We start from the raw sequence: 19,736 nt of genomic DNA, 5'->3' as shown, positions 1-19,736 counted from the left end.
ATGAGCATGTATATTTATAATGTTAAAATATAATTTCATGTCCTTTTCGCAGCCTTTTCACCTACAAGACACAGCGGGGAAAGCATGACATGTTTGCAGGCGTGCAATCCCATTTTGGCAAAATAGAATTGATTACAGTCGAACTGATGGAGGAGTGAGCACTTTGTCACCTCTTGCTCATCTGAATACATACTCGAGGTAAGGAGAAAGAGAGAGATAGAGAGAGAGAGGGAGAGAGACAGAGAAAGATCTTATTATTCAGAACTTGCAGCCTTGCTAACTTTGATTCTCATCCATCCATGGCATGGCCAAAAGGTAGCATTTAATGAAGTGCAATTCAGAGAATAAATGGGGTCATGCTGGAGACAGTGCACTGGTGTCTTGTATTTGCCTGGCATTGGCTGTTCATGGGCTTCACTAATGAAAAAATAGGACTCCTGATAGGCTAATACATTCAGACTTTTCATATTTGTCAAATGTTGGGTTGTTTGTATTCCTACACCTGTTATCGTACAGAGTTGTAAACCCATGCTGCCCCTGAAATCCACAACAGAGGATACACACGCATACACACGTGTATTCTGCACTATTATTCCATTTGCCAAATCTTCATCTTACCTCCTCTTAAAACCGGGGGAGCCTTAAAACTGAGGACTTAACTGTTCGTTTAAGAATTCTGTCTGAATTGCCCCCACCATCAAATGCAATTAGCTGCTCTTTCATGTGTGCTTTATGTAATGCAATACTTCATTAGCATCATTCATTCATATTCAGGCATGGATTATAGGCTGCAAATTCTTTATTGGACGAGATGGAACCAAGCTGCTGGAGTTTTGAAGATTAAAAAAAAAAAAGCTACAGAGAGTAAGAGAGAGAGAGAGAGAGAGAGAGAGAGAGATTGAATAATAAAAAGGGAGTTTGATTCCTGATGGAATTATGGGATAATTATGCTATCTTGTGATTATCTACATTCTATGATGAGAGGTGATGAGGAAAATTATTCTATTGAAAGTAGGCACTTACTAAGCAGCAGAAACACGCTAACAATGTTTTGCTCTCAAATATTTCAAAACGTCTAAAATTGGAAGGAAATAATGTTTGCAAAAATGTATCTCCTAATATTAAATTCAAATACTGGTTGGGAGAAATACATTTATAATCATACAATCTAGAAGTCAAAGGCAAGAGAAAGACAATCTAGAATGACATCATTTTCTTCTGTCAATGACCCCTTTCACAATTTTGGATTTTTTTTTTTTCCCTTTTCTGTAACCAATTTCAGCAGCACTATGGGTATTTATGTCAACATCACACCGTCTTCACCACTGAGCTGTAATTTTCAGGTGTTTGTTGTTAAAATGACATATCTTCTTCTCTCTCATTCCACTTTTTGAGTGCTCCTCCTGCCAGCGAGCCAAACAGTCATCTGCAGCCAACAGGTTGTTTTGGCTATTATATCTATCACAAAGAAATGACCCTGCGTTTTAGCCAAGGACTCCACGGCTTTGCCATCTAATACACTTCCAAACTATTGTCCTCTCATGGCGCACAATACCTGATAAGAAGCAGATGTAACTCTGTATTACAAATCCCATTCCCCCTTTCATCTTCTGTCGCTCACTCACACAACTGCCGGGTGGTTAAACTGTTCATTTTGTGTGTGTGTGTGGGGGGGGCCCTCATTCATAGCCAAGCCTGTTTACGGTAGCCGGAGCAATATGCACTCACTGGTTTGGGAGATGACTTGGGTTCCGAGGGCCGCATGTGCAAGTGGGTCATCATCGCCTGAAGACGCTCACGTTCTTTAGAAAGCTGTTAAGAGAGAAGAAGAGAGTACATTAGAGTAGATTAGAGTGGAGGAGAGGAGAATAGACAAAAGATTGAGAATAAAGATGGTGAGACATACGATTGGGGTGGTAGGAGTAGTAAAGCAAGAAAAAAAACTGAAGAAAGGAAGAAAAGGTTTGATGTGAGCCATGTGAGAAAGACACAAACAGTCCTGCTGGTGATGTAAGGAGAGTATGAGAGACTGGGGGGAAGGAGAGGGGAGAAGGTGCAGACAGGTCAGGCAAAACAAATAGCATTTCATCTTTTTGTCAATAGAAGAATTTAGGTCAGCGAGGCTCTGACAGTAACAAGCTAGTTGGGCCATAAATTAGGTGGTCCTGAGTGTCTGCTCAAAGTCCTGTGGACACTGTTAGGGGGATGGAGCGCAGCCAGCAGCTGCTGAGAGGTGAAGGGGTCTTCCAAACAGGGTGCCAGGCGGCCCCGCCTCCCCGGTCCAGTTAGTGGCCCAGGCCTTTGCCTATCATCAATCTAATTCACAGGGAGTGACAGGGACCGGACCATGTGAAAGGCTCAACCCCCCACACCCTTAATATACAGTACACACAGAGGGACCAGTGCAAACACAAAGAGAGACAGACAAGCAATGCAGGCACGCACACACACAGACACACACATACACACACACACACACACACAGAGCTGGGCCTCATTACTAGTGGTGGCTCTCGAGGAAAAAAAAAGAGGAAGAGAGGGATGGAGGGAGTAAGGAATGAAAGAAAGGGAGAAAAGAGAACAGACAGGACAGACAATACAAGAGCACCACTGTAATTGGTCACACTGTAAAGCGCAAGCTTCACTGGCTCTGTGTTTCAACAAAAAACAAAAAAACTGAAAATTTGATTAAATTAAATAAAAAACATGAATCCTTTCTTGTATTTTCTTTATTTTTTTACATGTCAACAGAATTTATTTTCTTTTAAGACCCTCCAGATTCCTAACAATTACAGACAAACTGTTTATCTGACCAGAAAATAACTGTGCGGGAGGAAATGCTTGGCTTCAAGCAGGCTGGGTTACTCTGGCAGAGGGCAGACGATGGAGGGAGAGAACAGTTAAGGCTGAATCTGTCTATACTGTATAACCTACAGTTCTGCCAGCATATTCTTAATATTTCTAAGACTACTGATCTTTATTTAATAACGATAACTGTATGTATTGAGGAAAACTGGTCAGCTCTGACTGTGCAAAGCCAGAAGAACTACAACAAGGAGCTCGGGTCTGGCACTTTGTTTGAGCCTTGTTTAAAACATACATATCTATTTGTTTCTAAAGGAGAGGAGCGGTTGTTGGCAGTGCTGAGTAATAATGTCGCTCAATCAGCGCTCTCATTATCTAGCCAGCATGACTTCTTAATAAGGTCACGCTCCACCTACTGAAAATAGTTCCCTCCTTTTGAGCTTTCTTCAGGTGCAAAGTGCAGTTAATTAACACAGCAGACCGGGAGAGATGCGCTCGCCATTAATTGGAAAGAAAAAGAGAAAAAAAAAAGAAAAAGAAAGCAGAGAAAATAAAGCACACGCTTAATTCAATTAAAACAGCCATAATGGCTTTCGTTGTAAGGCCTGAGGATTCCTTTGTTTAGTGGCTTTGTTGAATTCAGCAGGTCCTGCTTGTCTGGAAGTATTAAGCAGACCATAGTATGGCCTTTCTCTCGCTCACACAACTTTCAAAAAATAAAGTTTGGACTGGATGATTAAGAAATGAGTCAGAATGGTAAAATGTGACAATGGTAAAAATGTAACAATACAACTATATACCTGAAAGAAAACTTACTTGTATTTCCAACTGCTGTACGACTTGCATCTGGACTCTACACTGGGCTGTGCTCCGATCGTCGAGAGCATGTTCATTGTTTAGGTGCCTAGACATGGAGAGAGAGAGAGAGAAGGAGAGAGAGAGAGACAGACAGACAGAGAGAGAGAGAGATGTTACACACCAGGTTGAAAATCTATCAAATACGTCAAAGCTTGCAGAAGACAGTAAATTGTATTCATTTTCACCATGATCAAAATTGTGGAGGATGATAATTACAGTATCAACTTCACCACTGTTTAGTTTTAATGATAATATTTCTATACTGGGACAATTATCTATAGGATCCTGTTAGGAACCATTGTTCCACTCTGAAATGAGGTAATTAGAAGTAACATGACGGTGTGTGGTGCCATGTTTAACATGACAATAGGCCTGCGCCAGTTTGGATGGCTAATTTCAGTGCCACCCTGAGCGCTGCTTTCTACTGAGAATAAAAGATGCTAGCCCAGCAGAATCGCTTTGTCTCCTTCGTTTACCGAAAACAATACACACAATTTAACACCAGCAACATTTGACACACAAAAGCAACTGAAGGTGCATTATCCTGTGGCAGACATATTAAATGTATCTGGTGTGTTCGCCTCATTAGAAGAAAAAGGCAGCCAGACAGCTATAACAGTCAATGATGGTTTTTGTCTTGATTGGATTTCGTCTGTAGGACACAAAAGAGCCTCACCATTAAGATAGACCTTTATTCCCTGTAAAGCACACGTACGCAGACACACACAAATATGTGCGCACGTACACACAAAAACATAGTACACAAATATGGGGCGAAAAGGGGTTTCTAAAGTGTTGTGATGCTGGGTAATGAGCCTCTATCTAAATGATCATTGGTGACAAACTCACAAAGCAAGCTTTGAGGAGGCAGGCTTATGAAATGCCAGAGCTGCCACTTTATCTCCAGTAATTATAGGTTAGCTTGCAGACCCTTCAATGATCATTTACAGCGCTGCCTCCAGTGCATTAAAGGGAGTACAAAATCTCACTCTCTCACTCTCTCTCTCTCTCTCTCTGTAGCTTTCACTTTATCTTAGAACACACACACTCACTTACATGATCATGAACTTGCACAAACACTGATTGGCACACAAAAAGTGCGCACTCACACACACACACAGAAATACACACTCCCACCACATGCAGTATTCCTCTACTCTCTTCCAAAGCTCTCTCTTCTTGTTTATCTGCAATGTGCAAAACAAGACAACTCATTGAGCCGGCTTCACTTGGCCTGCCAATCAAAAGCTGAATAGAACATTTGTAATCACAATAGCTCTGTACCTTTCAATTATACAGAACACATTTAAAACCATTCCATCTCATTCCTGCTTATGCTTTTGTAACCATTTCAGGTCTAATGCTTAGAAATGTTTCATTATGAATCAAGAATGAGGTAGCATTAAAAAAAAAAGAGGGGTGGGAAGTGGGATGGATGAGGGATAGCGGTAGAGAGGGGAGGGACGAGCCGGTGGATTTCTCCAGCCCTGTGCCTAATTGCTGTTTCAGAATGTGCATGCAAAAAGGGGGCATTTCATTAATCATTTAATCACGTCCCTCGCAGGATGAGGGAACTAATGTTGCAAATACCCTTTTCATTTCACTGCCCATAATGCTATCTTATGCACTTGATGTATGGCGTGTGTCATGAATTACAGCTGCTTCAAAAGCACAGAGCGGGCTGCTCGCTGTCCCTGAAGATACCTCATTACAAAAAAAAGAGAGAGGGGGGAAAAAAATCTTTATTAAGTTTGCCTCTCATCGACAAGCAGCTTGTTTTTTTTTTTCAGTCAATGTGCGTCTTTGTCTGTGAATGTGCAAAAGCCTTTTGACAGTCCTCCAACCAGTTATTTTCCTGCATACACACACACACACCTTCTGCCACTGGCCAGTTAGCAAGGTGATTACAGGCAGATTACTACATGCATTTATGAAATATTCAAATGGCAGCATGTCCTACTGTGCATTAATAATGCCACACAAAGACAGAAAAAGGAGGAAAAGGGGGGGGGGGGGGACACAGACAGGCAGACAGAAAACAATAATGAAAGAACACCTTATTTACAGAGATGTAGGCAAAAAAGTACTTGCTGTTTCTCTCCTCTCTGAACTATAAACTGTCTTCCTTAATTACACAAAAAATCCCTTTACTCTCATCTCTTTCCTTCCAAAACCTTTTCTCTTGTGTGATTTCTACATAATAAAACATTACACTCTAGCTCAGATCTTTGCATTGTTGCCCATTGGCTGCCTCTAATTATAACCAAATCTAAATAATTTGTAGGTGAACACGTAAGAACAACTTTGAGGAAATGAATGACTCATCTTAGCAGTAGAAGCCAGTTAAACCTAGACGTGGAGGATGCATGTTTGACTGTCAGGCTTGGCTGGCTACTGTTTATGTTTACTGTTCATGCCTCTTTTGAGAAGAACATTGATTTCTGCCTTGAAGAGTGAATTACCCATGTGATGAAGGCCGTATGAGAGTGGGGAAGAAAGGACGGAGATGGAAATCGAGAGATGTAGCAAAGGTAGAGAAATCAAAGCAAATAAAGAGACAAAGAGACTGATAAATAGAGGAAGAGGAGGAGGGAGAGGTGAGACACAGCTGTTGTTTTTCAACCTCCAGATAAAGATTCTTGGTTTTTTTTTTTTGTAATCAGATCCTGCAGTTTCTCTCTTCTCTTAAAGAGAAGGGAGCAAACATCTCAAAGGCTTTTCCCCACAGCTGTGTATATGAATATGTATAGGCCATCAACGTCCACTAAGGGCCCAATAATAAATCTGCTCAAGCCAGCATATATGGATGATGCAGTTCTGCTAATTGTCTGTGTGTATTATCAGGGGCTACAAAGGCCCAGCAGAGGACAGTGAGTTAGGAGCCCTAAATATCTACACGTGACACACAAACATATACACCAACACGAAGTCAGTAAACCTAATGTACACACACATAGAACAAATGCACATAGTCATATGTAACTACTACTGTACACCTACTTCTGTGTATAAGCAAGCATATATACACAAGCATTCATACACACACAAACACACACACACACTAACACACACACACACAACCTCCCCATAGTGGTGGTGCATAAGTAATGCCCTCCGTTTTAAAGGTCTTGTCACAGTGCAGCAGACATGTGGAGGGGTAGAGGGGAGCTCAGCTATCCAGGGGCAAGGGACCTGCCTGACTGCCTGCCTCCACAGTGTGTGTGTGTGCGTGTGTGTGTGTGTGTGTGTGTATGTACATTATATAGAGACGAAGACACTTGGCTGCTGCCTTGTGGGTTTAATTAGCAGTGGGTTGCAGACACCAACGTTCAGGTTAGTGGCTGAGCTTGCCATTTTAACATGGAGTCTGCCTTTCTGCCAGTAATAAGGAGAGTAGAGTGGTGACATAGAGTGGAAGAGTTAAGTGTGTGTGTGTGCGTGTGTGTGTAGGAGCAAGTATCTGTTTCTGTGTCGATAGTCTATATCTCGTTGAGGTGGGAGGACGTTGAATTAAAGGGAGTATATGAGGTGAAATGCCAGAGTAGAGGGGACAAGACATGTCCATGCTGGAGAAGAAGAAATGTGGTGGTCTATAAAAAGTTTGCATTACATTTTTTATTTACCAGTCCCCACATAAATAGCTCCAGCATTAATAACGTTAATGTTTCTCCTTCTCTCTTTCTCATGTAACTAACACAAATACACACACTAACACACACACACACACCAATACCTGCCAGTCAAGAAACATTCCCAACGATATTATTTCATTTTGAACTTCAGAGAGCTAATTCAGGGTGCCAGCCACCTCGCGGCTACCTTTTCCAGGTGAGAACACTTAAAAGAACACTGAGGAGCTATTAAATGCTGATCTTGACAAGTTTCTTCATGCAACAAAACAATAGATGACTAAACGTGTCACCGCCGCTGAGCTGAGCTCCTACTGCGAGCTACGAGACGCCAGCTTGACTTGGGTCCCCCCCCCCTCCACGCCCCCTCCCAACATGCGTAACCCACACCCAACTACCAACATCTAAACTGTCATCTAAATCTGACACCCGCTTTATGTAACCCCCGTTTAAACTGCGCTTGTGTGTGTGTGTGTGTGCGTCGGTGTGTGTGTAGTCGACTAGCATCTCCAGAAACATAAAAGGACTCTCTCTGACACCGACAATCACCGCTCCGAGGCACGCCACCGAGAAGCCATCTTTGTTCTGATGACGAGCCTGCCTTCTTTGTTGGTGTCTGTTTTCATGTGCTGGCTGGGTTACAGTGTAGAGCCAGGCTCTGACTTGCAGGGATGTGTGTGTGTGTGTGTGTGTGTGGGGGGCTGGGGGGGGGGAGCTGAACCAAGACACTGTTCTGTTTTGTAGCAGCAAATGTTCTGGCAAGCGTTCTTACAAAACCGTCTGCCAACCTATGCTCTGGCTTTTAAGTTTGAAATCTACCTGTTTTCTCTCCGTCTGTCTTTTCTCGCTATCTCAGTTTGTCTTTACAACCATGCATCCTTTTGCATTGGCTTACCAGCTTACCGAATTCACCGGCACATCGCTTTATACGATGTATCTCTGCCCCTCAACTAAATAACCAGCTAAGCTACCTAGACACAGTATCCTTAGAGCACACAGACTTACGTGTGTTTGCGTGTGAACAGAGCGTACAGTGCAGAAGGATAGACTGATGTCTTCTTTAAGTAAGTGTACTGAGGTGATAGGACAAGATATCAGAAAACCTGATAATCCGATACAGGCTTGCCTTCTCACACACACATCTGTTCCCAAGCTGCAAGGCAAACTCTTCTACCTGGACTAGTGCACATGTAGTGTAGATTGGACAATGCAAACTGGCTTTTCATAAGCATGATTTCTAAAATTATACGAGATGACGCCTATGGATGTGCTATGTACGCTCTGGAAAAAATTGATATTGACATTGACATGTATGCTGCGCATTTTCCACTGGGGATAAGCAAACACACTTGTCAGGCTAGAGTTGTCATATATATTCACCTTTGATTCATTTAAATCCATTGCTGTCAATTATGGTTCCTTTGAGCGTATTGTGTGAACTGATAGAGTGTGAAAATACAGCTTAATGTCCTGTCTGGCTGTTTCTTTCAAAGACTAATAAACACTATGTATGTTCATTACAGTCATTTCATTTCACAGATGCACCTCTTAGTTTTAATTCACAAGCTGCTGTAGATTTAGCAAAAGCCTGACCTAAATCCTACAGCAGCTCCCCATGGGTGGACTAGTTTCTTGTATTAGTAAATTTTTGTAGCTTTCTGCAACTTATTACAGTCACTACTGTAGAGAAATGCATAATTTGGAAAATACGCCAGAACAATGTCCTGATTTCAAGAGTTTATGCGAATTCACATGGACATTTACAGCCCATGAAAAACACTCGCCAGATCGTTATTTCACAGTTAATTACAAATCTAATTAGAATATTCAAATTAAAGCTTTCCCTTTCTTTTCTTCTCTGTGTGAGAGCAGGGAGCCAGGGAAAGAGTGATTGTGAGAGAGAGAGAGTGAGAGTGAGAGAGAGAGAGAGAGAGAAGGCAGAGAGACTCAGTGAGTGGCAATGTGATAACCTGTAATCGGCAGTGCTGCAAACACCTTCTTTCTTTGATGTCCCCCCACTAACATCCTGGCAACAAAGCCGGCCAATTACAAATGAGCTAATTAACTAAATTGTTGATGGAGCATGAAGAGTTCATTCGCCCTGGCGCCTGCACCATGACAACAGTGAATGGGGGCCTTTGTTGTGGAGGTAAGTGTGCGGCCGTGCGAGTTGCCATTAGCTTTTGACGCTTTTTCACAAACCTATCAGGCCCTTGCACGCCAGGAAGGAGATTTGTTATGGATCAGAATTGGTTTGAATCCGGCACTGCAAGAGCTGAACCCTGTCAACTGGCTGTCTAGAAGGTCAAAATGGCTCTTTGAAAGGCAGTGATGTTTTCTTTGTTAGGCCTCTCTGTACCCACAGAGAGAGGAGGTGCTGGAGTGTAGGGGATAACTTTTGTGCGTTTTAACAATATAATAGATTAGCTTGTTACATACACACATACACACACACACACAACACCCCATGGCATTAACAGCGGGAGGTGAGAAGACATCGTCTACATTACAACATGTGTGTCATAGTGCATGTTCTTACTTCAAAAACTGTCCAAAGTCCTCGCAGATGCTCTCGCAGCCGGGCCACTTGCACACACCATGACCGTACAGGGGGTGGGTCCCTCCACTTTCTTCATGTAGTGAACTGGAGACAGAGTGAAAAAAAAAAAAAAAAAGAGACAGAAAGGAAATGAGCGAACAAGAAAGCAAAAGGGGAGAAGAAGAGGGAGGGAGAGAGGCTGGTCGGGATAGTGAGCTCCCATATGTGACCATTGATCTCCACTCAATCTAAATAATCACAAGATGCAACTACATTAACTTTGAAGTAGTGTAGACTGATGTGTGAGAAATACAGGTTCAGTTAACATCCCCAGTGGAAAGCGAGAGTGAGCTGTAGCTTTGTCTCCACTGCAGCCACCATCCCATCTTGTAAAGCTATTATGGGGAGGATGGGGGGGGGGGGGGGGGGGGAGGCTTTCAAGTAAACATTAAAAATCCAGACAGCCATATAATTTTCATCAGGAGATTAATACTCTGTGTAACTTATGTTCTTTGAGGACAAGGGGAGCAGGGGTGCTCTGGCGTTTTTCAAATGGCACCCAAATAAGTTACGACCCTGCCTAGACAGCACATCCTATTAAAGATGACAATTTAACCTTTAGGCTTGGCACTGGTGTGTGTGTGTGTGTGTGTCTGTCTGTGTGTGTGTGAAAATGTGAATGTGAACGAGAGTGTGTTGTGTACCGCGGGTTTCTTTGCGTGTATGTCTGCTTATAGGTTATGCTCGTGTATGTATGTGTGTGGTCGACGACGATGTGCATGCCCGTGTGTGTGTGTGGCCCATGAATATGTGTGTGTGTGTGTGTGTGTGTGTGTGTGTGTGTTAGCGCTGGCGGAGCTCACACTGTGTTTTACAGAGGGGCTTTCCCCACATCGATCTGTGGCATGTTAGTAAGCAGTGCTCCTGACAATACTCCTTGTTCGATCATTATGAGACACCACACACCCCTCGGGACACAGGCAGATAAAAAGTCTTTTTCTCCCCCCCCCTTTCTTCCTTCTCTTCTCAGTCCCTCTCTACCTCTCTCTTTCCCTCTGTCTTCCTTCTAAAGATATCTTTTTCAAGCCTCCTTTTAGTGGTACTGGAGAGATAGCATCTACTTTAAACCAATTACACAGCACTTCCACCTCCAGTGTGAGTCTCTACCATGCATCTACACAGACACACACACACACACATCGCTACCCTAAGTCCTTATTATAATATCGCCCAAGAAAAGCCTTTGAATAATGCATGGGCCAGATAGGCAGATATGTGAACAGTCAGTGTTTTGGTGCTGGATGCATTTATAAAAGACGCCATCACAAGGATAAACATCCTGGAAACGCCACTCAAGGCATCACGTATTCTGTTTACATGACAAGCAAGCAAAGAAGGTAATTTTCAAAAGAGAAAAAAAAAAGAGAGAAAGCACTAAATACTTAATGTACAAGGAGGTTACCTTGTCTTGCCTGCCAGAGAGGCTTGTTGTAAGTGTGCCTGCCTGCATGGCTTCCTCTCCCTGCTTTTGATATCTGTGTGCAAGCTAAGTGTGTTCAATGGCACACGCGGTCCCCTGGGAGAACAAGGCTCTTATTTTTTTGAATATTACCAAGACACTAATAAACTATTGAACAAATAAACAAAACATCATGTTTTCCCTCTAGCAAACAACGCTGTTATTTTAAACGAGGACAAATACTCTGGATGGGAGCTCTGATGTGTTCCTACATTGAATCATGGCACAAAAACAATAAGCTTAGCTTTGGTTGTTATTGTTATGCATGTGTGACGGGTAACAAATATGCTGCTGTAAACTTTTCATCTTCTCTGCCTTTTTTTCCTTGGTGTTGTATCAAAAGGTGGGCGGATGACATTTCAATTATTTTACCTCTCTCGCTCCCTTTCCCGTTCCCTTTCCCTCTCTCTTCTGTGGTTGAGGGCGGGGGACTGTCCGTTGGCGATGGAATGGTGAGAGATGGGCGGTGAAGCTTTGGGGGGATTAGAGGAGGAGGTAGTTGAAGAAGAGTTGTTGGTGGAGAGGTCTAAACCGCCGCCGCCGCCGCCGCCACCCCCGGCGGTACCGGTACCACTGCTGCTGTGTTTGATGCCGTTGTCCTCCATGGCGTGACCGCCGCCTCCGGTCACATCCTTCCACAGCTGCTGGAGCTCTGCAGGGCTCAGGCCAGCTAGAGAAATCAGGAGGGAAAGAGAAAGAGACAAGGAAACAAAGAGAGATGGGAGTGGAGAGAAGGACAGCAAAAGGGAGTATGAGAGGAAGAAAGAGAAGGAAGGGACAATTAATATATAAAGTGTATCGTATAAACTGAATGAAAACCCTGTTTTCTGTGTGAGACATCCGTCAAACCAAAAAGCTGAAGCTAAACTCTGCAAACTTTATTCAACAGCTAGAAAAGTTGTATTTAGGAACATGACTCGAGGCCTTGCCCCCAGTGAGTGACTATCATCCTGCGCTGCTTCACTGCAGAGCTGAACTTGAACTCATATTGATCACAAAAACCGACAGCAATTCTTCTTCTCCTCTTTCCTTTTACCAGTTAATAGATCACTCATGTACTCCTCAGTCTCAAAAGATTTGTGTGTTTCAAAACAACCTGAAGAAGAATTGCAAAGCATTGATTACAGTGCATGTATGCATTACTGTTTATGATATTGCATCTGTGATAAACAAGCTTTTGTCCACTGCTTGTTTTCAGCTTGGCAACTAATTAGGCAATATGCATTCCTTTGATTTCCTTCTAACATCACCCTGCCTGTTTTCTGTCTCCGCCATTTTGGTGGTAAACAACAACATAGGTGTTTACTTGGCTCAGGAGGAAAAATGGAGCCGACTTTTCCCTCTCTCTCTCTCTCTCTTTGTCCTTTCATTCTTCTCTTTCTCCTCTCCCTGGCTCTCAGTGAAGGCAGTAAACAACAACAACAACAACAACAACAACAACAACAAACGGGGAAGGAGGTGGAGGGGGAGCGGGGGAATAGAAACAGAGATGGAAAAAAACAGCAAACACAAACATAGGCAGAGCAGAGCTGAGAGAGAAACAGAGGTAGACAAAGAAAGCCACAATCAGACTAGAAGAGAGAGGAAAAGAAAGGAAGATTTGAAAGACTAAAAAAATGATCATGTGGAGAGTTAGGGACAAAGTGGATGGCAGAAGAGCATACCAATGAGGGGAAGGCAGACAGACAAACATACTTAGAGATAACACAAGGGGGACACAGGTGCATACCAATGAGAGAAACAAAGACAGGCAGGACAGAAAGACAGAAGTGGAATGGGGCAAGACAGGCTTGGAGACGCAAGATAGAAATCTGACAGCAGGAAGGAAGAATGCAAGACATCCAGATGGTGACAAAAGCAGAGTGACAAACACTTGTACCCCAAACCTGCAGAAAAAAAACCCAAACAAACACAGGAAGCATGTGACCATAAGTGCTGCAAGTCACGTGCCGGAGATTAACACAACCACGTCCGACACTCCTCCTTCCCTTCTCCCCCTCCTGAGGCCCTCCTCTTCCTCTTACCTTGCGGGGGCAGCGTCTGTCCGGGCAGGGCGGCTTGGCCGGGAGCGGGCCCAGGCAGCGAGAGCAGGCCCTGCCGCTGCATGTTGAGCAGGTGCTGCTGCTGCTGGAGCTGCTGCATCTGCAGGAGCTGCTGCTGGAAGACGAGCTGCTGGGCGGCCAGCTGCTGCTGCTGCTGCTGCTGTTGCTGTTGCTATAGAGAGGAGGAGAGGAGCAAGAGAGGAGCGGAGAGGAGAGAGGAGAGAAGAGGAGAGGAGGGGAGGGAAAATTACAGACGAATTAACAACTGAGAGAGAGGGAGAGGGGAGAGAAGACAGAGCGGCGTTTGTGCTGTGCTGTGTGTGTGTGTATGCGTGCGTGTGTGTGTGTTGAGAGTTTGCACTCACTCGCCTCTGCCGTGACCTTAGCTACACCTCTCTTGCCTCTTCTTCTGTCTCTCTGCACGCTCTCCCTCTCTGTCTGTGCTCACTTAGTCTTCCCTCCTGTTTTTTGGGCTGTACCAAAAGTGCTGTTGCCTTCTCCTCTCTTTGTGTGTGTTCATGTCCGTGAGCGCACACACGCACACAAACAGACACAAAGCTGCGCTGATATACCAGCTCTCAAGCCTGTCAGTGTATGTGGCTTGTGATTGTGTATGATACTAAGCCTCTGGTATAATCCCCCATCCCATACCACCCCCACACCACCACCACCACCACCCCTGATAGTTAATTGTCTCGCCTTCACTGATGGTCTGTTGCAGCTTATGTGGCCAGAGGGAGCTGGCAGAATGAGAGATTTATAGCTTCACGTGCGTGTGAATGCATAGACACAAGTACAAACACACACACACACACACATATGCCCGCACACGCATGCAGCACAGAGCCCTCCTCTCCCCACTCCACCCCACCCCTTCTTCTACCCTCTCTCTGCTCTCCTCGCTGCCTCACAGAGTTGTTTATCGCGGGGCCAGACAGGCAGTTGCATAAGGGCTGTGCAAAACAACAACAAAAACAACAACAAAATGAAAAAACATCAAACTCAGTCACTGCGGCAAAACAAGACGAGAGGGAGTGAATTTTTTGGGAGAGACAAAAGCTTTGGCTCTGAGTTATAAAACAGTGCCATATCACAAATGCCTACAGTTTATCAAATTATGATACACACAGGAAACTGCATAGCTGGCTTTAAGTGGAAACTATTAGGTTTGATGGAATACATTCTTTATCCATAGTCTGTTATGTCAAAATGGGGGATGTATATAGATAATCTTTTAACTGATTTTTATGTTTTTCAGTTCTCCTCTCCTCTCCTCACCTTATACAGTACGTGTGTGCGCATACAGCATGTCATGCTCATGTGTTTTTGTATGTTTATATCATGGTGGACCTGGAGAAGCATGGAGGGAGGAGGAGGAGGAGGAGGAGGAGGAGGAGGAAAACTTCTGATGCGCTCACTGGAAAACAGGCTGCATAATAGAGTGATGGAGGGAGGCAGGTTTGCCCCCCTCACCCTACCCCCCCACACCCCTCCACCCTGCCTCAAGAGAAATAAGGGAGCAATTTCTATTCCATATTTGATGGCGGGGCCCCTGAAAAACTCTATTCACAAATCCAAACAGAAACAAAGCCACCGGGAGGTCAGTTGCGGATTCCTGTAGGGGCAGCATAATGGGCTGCTTGAAGAGACACTGAGATGTGCAACAGAGAGAGAGAGAGAGACACAGAGAGAGAGAGAGAGAGAGAGGAAAGAGGGACAGACTGTGTGTGTTTATGTGATATCTCTTTTTCTGATCAATTTAACTGCTTTAACACGTACAGTATTGCCAACATGTGGCCCTGGACTGGCTCTGAGGGTTCAGCGCTGACACGCAAATGTGGCTGAGGCTATCACGCTCGTCTCCTCTTCTCTTGATAGCCAAAGAGAACGAGACGGAGCTATGTCTGTCGACCGGCTGCCTGTCACTGTGATTTATGAGCGCTGTACACTGTAACTTTAGCAGTTGAGTATTTGTGTGTGTTTGTATACCCATAGAAACAGTTCATTAATGAGTTGGATCCGGGACCCTTTATCTCTGGTCTCTCTATAAATCAATGCATGTGTATGCATGCATGGTGTTTGTGAATGTCACTTGAAACAGCTCATTAACGGAGTCAGTCCCAGGGTCTCTATACTGCATGATGGTAGCAGGAATAGTTCTAAGAATATAGTTGGCACTGGTGGTGTGTTTGTTAGGGGTTAGTTTAACTACGAATTAATCAGTTTAATTAGTTCAAAACAAATCAAGAATTTAAAGTGAAGAGATAACAGGTAATATATGAGAAGGGACTTATGGACTTCAATTTAAACACATATGTACACTAGAATTACTACTACTGAGCTAGGAGTTCCTCTTTTGATCTATTTTGAGTGATCTAAATCTTGGGATTGAAATCATAGGTGGTATAAATATGTGTGTGTGGAGGACCTACCTCTTTAGCCTGCTTGCCAGGGTGTTGCTGCTGGAGAAGCTGTAGATGAAGCTGCTCCTGCTGTTTCTTATAAAACTCCTGCAGGTGTTGCTGCAAACACACACACACACACACACACACAAACACAGGCAGAAAATAAAAATATGTAAATACATATGAGTACACATCTTCATGTTCAATGTTTCCCATACTTTATGCTATTTTCTAACTAATTCTGATTGATTTACATGCAAAAACCCTTCACAGAAAATCCCTTAGAAATGATTAGACATTTTCTCTTAATCTTGGCTAAACTAGTCCAGCTCCAGCTGCACTTCACATGTTGGTTATGCAGAAACTGTTGCACATTATGAATAACATTTTCAACTGCTTTTGGCATTTGTATCCTTGCTGTCTTTCACAGTCCTCTCCATATGGACTTTTAATAGTCCTGCAGATCTGTAGGGGGCAACAATTCATCATATTAACTACGCATTAGTCTGCCAGAGTGCACTGATTTCCTTTTGAGTGACTGAAATAAACAGAGTAAACTCTCTCAGGAACAGGTTCGCTACATTGAACTGATTCCTTTAACACACATACTGTGGTAGCTATTTAAACGATGATTTCAGTTTAATTTCATGTAAACTTCAGATGGTTTTTTTGGCTTAAAAGAGAAGTCCATGAGGCAGGCCACTGGAATGCATGGTCCAGTTGTCTGCTAACTGCCATAGAAATATCCACAGACACTAATATAAAAAATGAATGGGAGCCCTAGGAGCAATTGCAAACTGTTTTGTAACTCTTGTCAAGTCACTTAATCAACGTAAATCAACGTAAATCAACTATACAACTTTGCTCTATGCTGACTGAAGACAGGTTTTCACCATGTGATTCCTATTTAATTAGGATTACTGATGCTTAATGCTTTGTATGACAGATTCCTGAAACACTGTTTGATACAACATGATGAACTGCACTCTGCTAAGAATGACCATCACACAGTACTGTACAAAAATAGTGTACAATAAAAATGAGCGTCAAATTTTAACTGCTATGACAGATGCAATACAAACTCACACTGCTGTACTGAAACAGCCACCAAATAGAGAGTGTGAGTGCTCTTAATGAAGAGGAATAATCAGAATGACTGACATTCTTAATTAAACAATTCTCCCTCCCTTAATCAAATCTATGAATGAGAAATGCATTTCAACTCTGACATGAGACTGTGCCAAGTGTGTGCTTCCACAAGCCAATTCCAAATATTACATCATCCATCACCTATCACTCAGCTTCTGGTTTTCATCCAAACTGTGCCCTACTCCCTCAATCCCTGATGAATGCTTGTCAGGGAATTGAACCAGCAACACACTAGAGACAGTTAATTAGAGGTGACATGAACAAGTACGTCAATTTCAGATTCCTCTTGGTAAGTGTGTCAAGGATACAGGGCTGTGGTGAGTTGGCATTGGGGACTGGTGGCTGTGATACACTGGCACAATAGTGACTAAGGGTTGTATGTGTGTCATATATCTGTCACTGTGCCAGAGTGTTTGTGCCAAAATGTTTGTCTGGGTATGTATGCTTTTAGGTAGGTGTGTGTGTGTGTGTGTGTGTACTGTACCTGCTGCAGCATAACAGCCTGCTGCTGCTGGAGCAGGGCCTGGAGCTGCTGGGGGGAAAGCACCTGCTGCTGGAGGATCTGCTGCATCTGTTGCGGCGTGATCACCTGGGGACTCATCATGGCCACTGACACTGGAACCTGGACAGGGAGGATGATGGAGGGATGAGCGACAAAGGGACAAAAGAAAAGGTAGGAAAGAGATGCAGAGAAGGACATGAGGAAAAGGAGTAGGACAAGGGAAAGGTATAAGATGCAGAAAGTGGGAAAGGGATGGTAAACAATGAGAGCATAGGAGAGAAAAATAGGATGGAGGGATGAACAAAAATGGAAGAAAGTTAGAAAAATAGAGCATTAGAGACGTGCGTCAGGCCTACTGGCGTGGATCTACTGGGAGTGTGGTAATTGGAGACTGAGAGGTAGGGAGAGCAGGCCTCCCATGGCCGTGACGGTTGGCAGCCTAGAGGAGATGCTGAAGGACAGATGGGTGCTGTGCCTTTGTGTTGCTCATCTTATTTTCCTTCCTCCACCCCGCTGGGAAAAGTAAGGGATTTAAATAGACGTAGACCTTAATTAGCAGGACCCTTGAACTCCCCCACTTTAGCATGCCTATCAGTGCTGCTATTGTGAAACAGCGTGAAAATGCACAACTCTGAAGTTGATTAAAACTACACTGATGAAGTGGACACATGGCAGGCACAATCAACGTGATGTGGTGGGTCGTAGCTGGGAGGTTGAGGGTTCACCCCGTGATATTTTTTTTTTATGTTGGGAGGGAGGGAAATATAAGAAAAGACATGAATACTTCTGTTCAGTTTTTTTTTTTTTTTTGACTAGATGCCTTCTTGAGTGAATTTTTTTCACATTTCTCATTCTCACAAGAGCAGCCAAAAGCACGATTGTTTCTTGCTCTCGGCCCACATGCCATTTTGAAAAATGTATGTCATTTTTTAGGTTATAATCATTAAAATACGAGCTGTCAAACTGCAGTAGAAGAACTTCACCAAAACAAAACAAAGATACATATTCCTGCATTTCTGCCAAATTCATCTAAGACGCCAGCGCATGCGACTTCTGAGGCAGCAGATCAATAGGAAGAGGATGCGTTTCTCTTCGGTCTTTGATTGCGTGCACACATTCTAACAGGGGAGTGCGGGCTAACAGTCGTATTACACCGTTTCAGCTCCTCGTGCCTGCTTAAAAATTGAACAAATTTTGTGGAGCAAAGATATTACTGTGTTAAATTTAGTTTGCTTTCCAGTTTGACATCAACATGAGTGAATGATTTAGCGTCTGCTGCAACGACACAATGGTTCACCAGTTGATTCCTCTTGACTGAATAAGACACATACATGTACACACTTTACTTGACTAATTGAAGTGGCATAAATCACCCTTTCCTTTTCTATATGACCTTTGCAATGTAATGTAATCAGCTTAGACACAAAATAGATCCATGTTTGATGCAACAATGTTTGATGCTAGATGCTGCATCTTGTCAACAAAGATTCTTGACAAACAGGCTGTATGCTGCTATAACACAATTAATATATCAACATGTAGTAACACCTTCACTGACACTAATTGCGACAGTGTTTGGCAGAGAGCTGCCATGACAGTAGCTAGCCTATATGGTGTGTCAAGGGGCCAATAAGACATCCCTGTCCTCATCGCCAGCTAATCAAGCTGCCTTGATTACTTTCCATGCATGTCTCTCCTCCCTACCTCCTTCTCTCTCTTCCTCTCTTTCCCTTCCTCTCTCTCTCTCTCTCTCTCTCTCTGTCAGGCCTTGACACGTCCTTGTTTAGCTCTCCTCTCCTCAACGCCTTCCCCCCACCCCAGGTTTTCCCCCCTCTTTGATTAGCCGAGACATTTGCATGGTCACTACACATTTTTCATTTTAGAAGTCATTATGCATTAGTGGCTCCTGATCGCCCGCCTTGACTAATCCTGATGAACTGAAAATCACAGCTGAAGGTCAACTTCCAGCCGGCCCTGCTGCACATTCATATTCATATTCAAACAAATCCTGCCTCCATTGTTCATTAGGGTCTTAGAGAGAGGGGACTCCATCTAAGGTGGAAGAGGTGGAGGAGGATGTTGTGGTACATCTCTTTTCTTCTCTGGACCCTCTATGCAAGAGCGCAAAAGAAAATGCATTCACAATAGGCGAGGTGCTGAACAAAAGCCATCAAAAGTTGCAAATTAAACAGTCCGTGTGTAATTATGCAAATGCTGTGCTTACACCTTCAATGTTATTAACCCTTAAAGGTACATTTGCTAGGTAAGTAATTACCCCCGCAGTCACT

At 43.5% G+C, this 19,736-nt stretch overlaps 1 protein-coding gene across 6 annotated transcripts in view; it reads right to left on the bottom strand.

The window, feature by feature from the left end:
• Positions 1 to 19,736, bottom strand: part of foxp2 (forkhead box P2) — a 103,880-nt gene that overhangs the window by 14,290 nt on the left and 69,854 nt on the right. For all 6 annotated transcript variants that reach the window (XM_042402903.1, XM_042402902.1, XM_042402904.1 and 3 more), the window contains 7 exons: positions 17,431 to 17,568; positions 15,825 to 15,914; positions 13,375 to 13,564; positions 11,723 to 12,020; positions 9,832 to 9,936; positions 3,622 to 3,709; positions 1,729 to 1,812 (listed from right to left, as the gene is read on the bottom strand). In XM_042402903.1, coding sequence (XP_042258837.1) covers positions 1,729 to 1,812; positions 3,622 to 3,709; positions 9,832 to 9,936; positions 11,723 to 12,020; positions 13,375 to 13,564; positions 15,825 to 15,914; positions 17,431 to 17,568 — 993 coding nt within the window. The remainder of the gene's footprint in view (positions 1 to 1,728; positions 1,813 to 3,621; positions 3,710 to 9,831; positions 9,937 to 11,722; positions 12,021 to 13,374; positions 13,565 to 15,824; positions 15,915 to 17,430; positions 17,569 to 19,736) is intronic.

This window comes from Thunnus maccoyii, chromosome 23 (assembly GCF_910596095.1).
Source record: "Thunnus maccoyii chromosome 23, fThuMac1.1, whole genome shotgun sequence".
NCBI lineage: Eukaryota > Metazoa > Chordata > Actinopteri > Scombriformes > Scombridae > Thunnus > Thunnus maccoyii.
The sequence above is the reverse complement of the archived record's forward strand: the minus strand, read 5'-3'. Positions and strand labels throughout refer to the sequence as shown.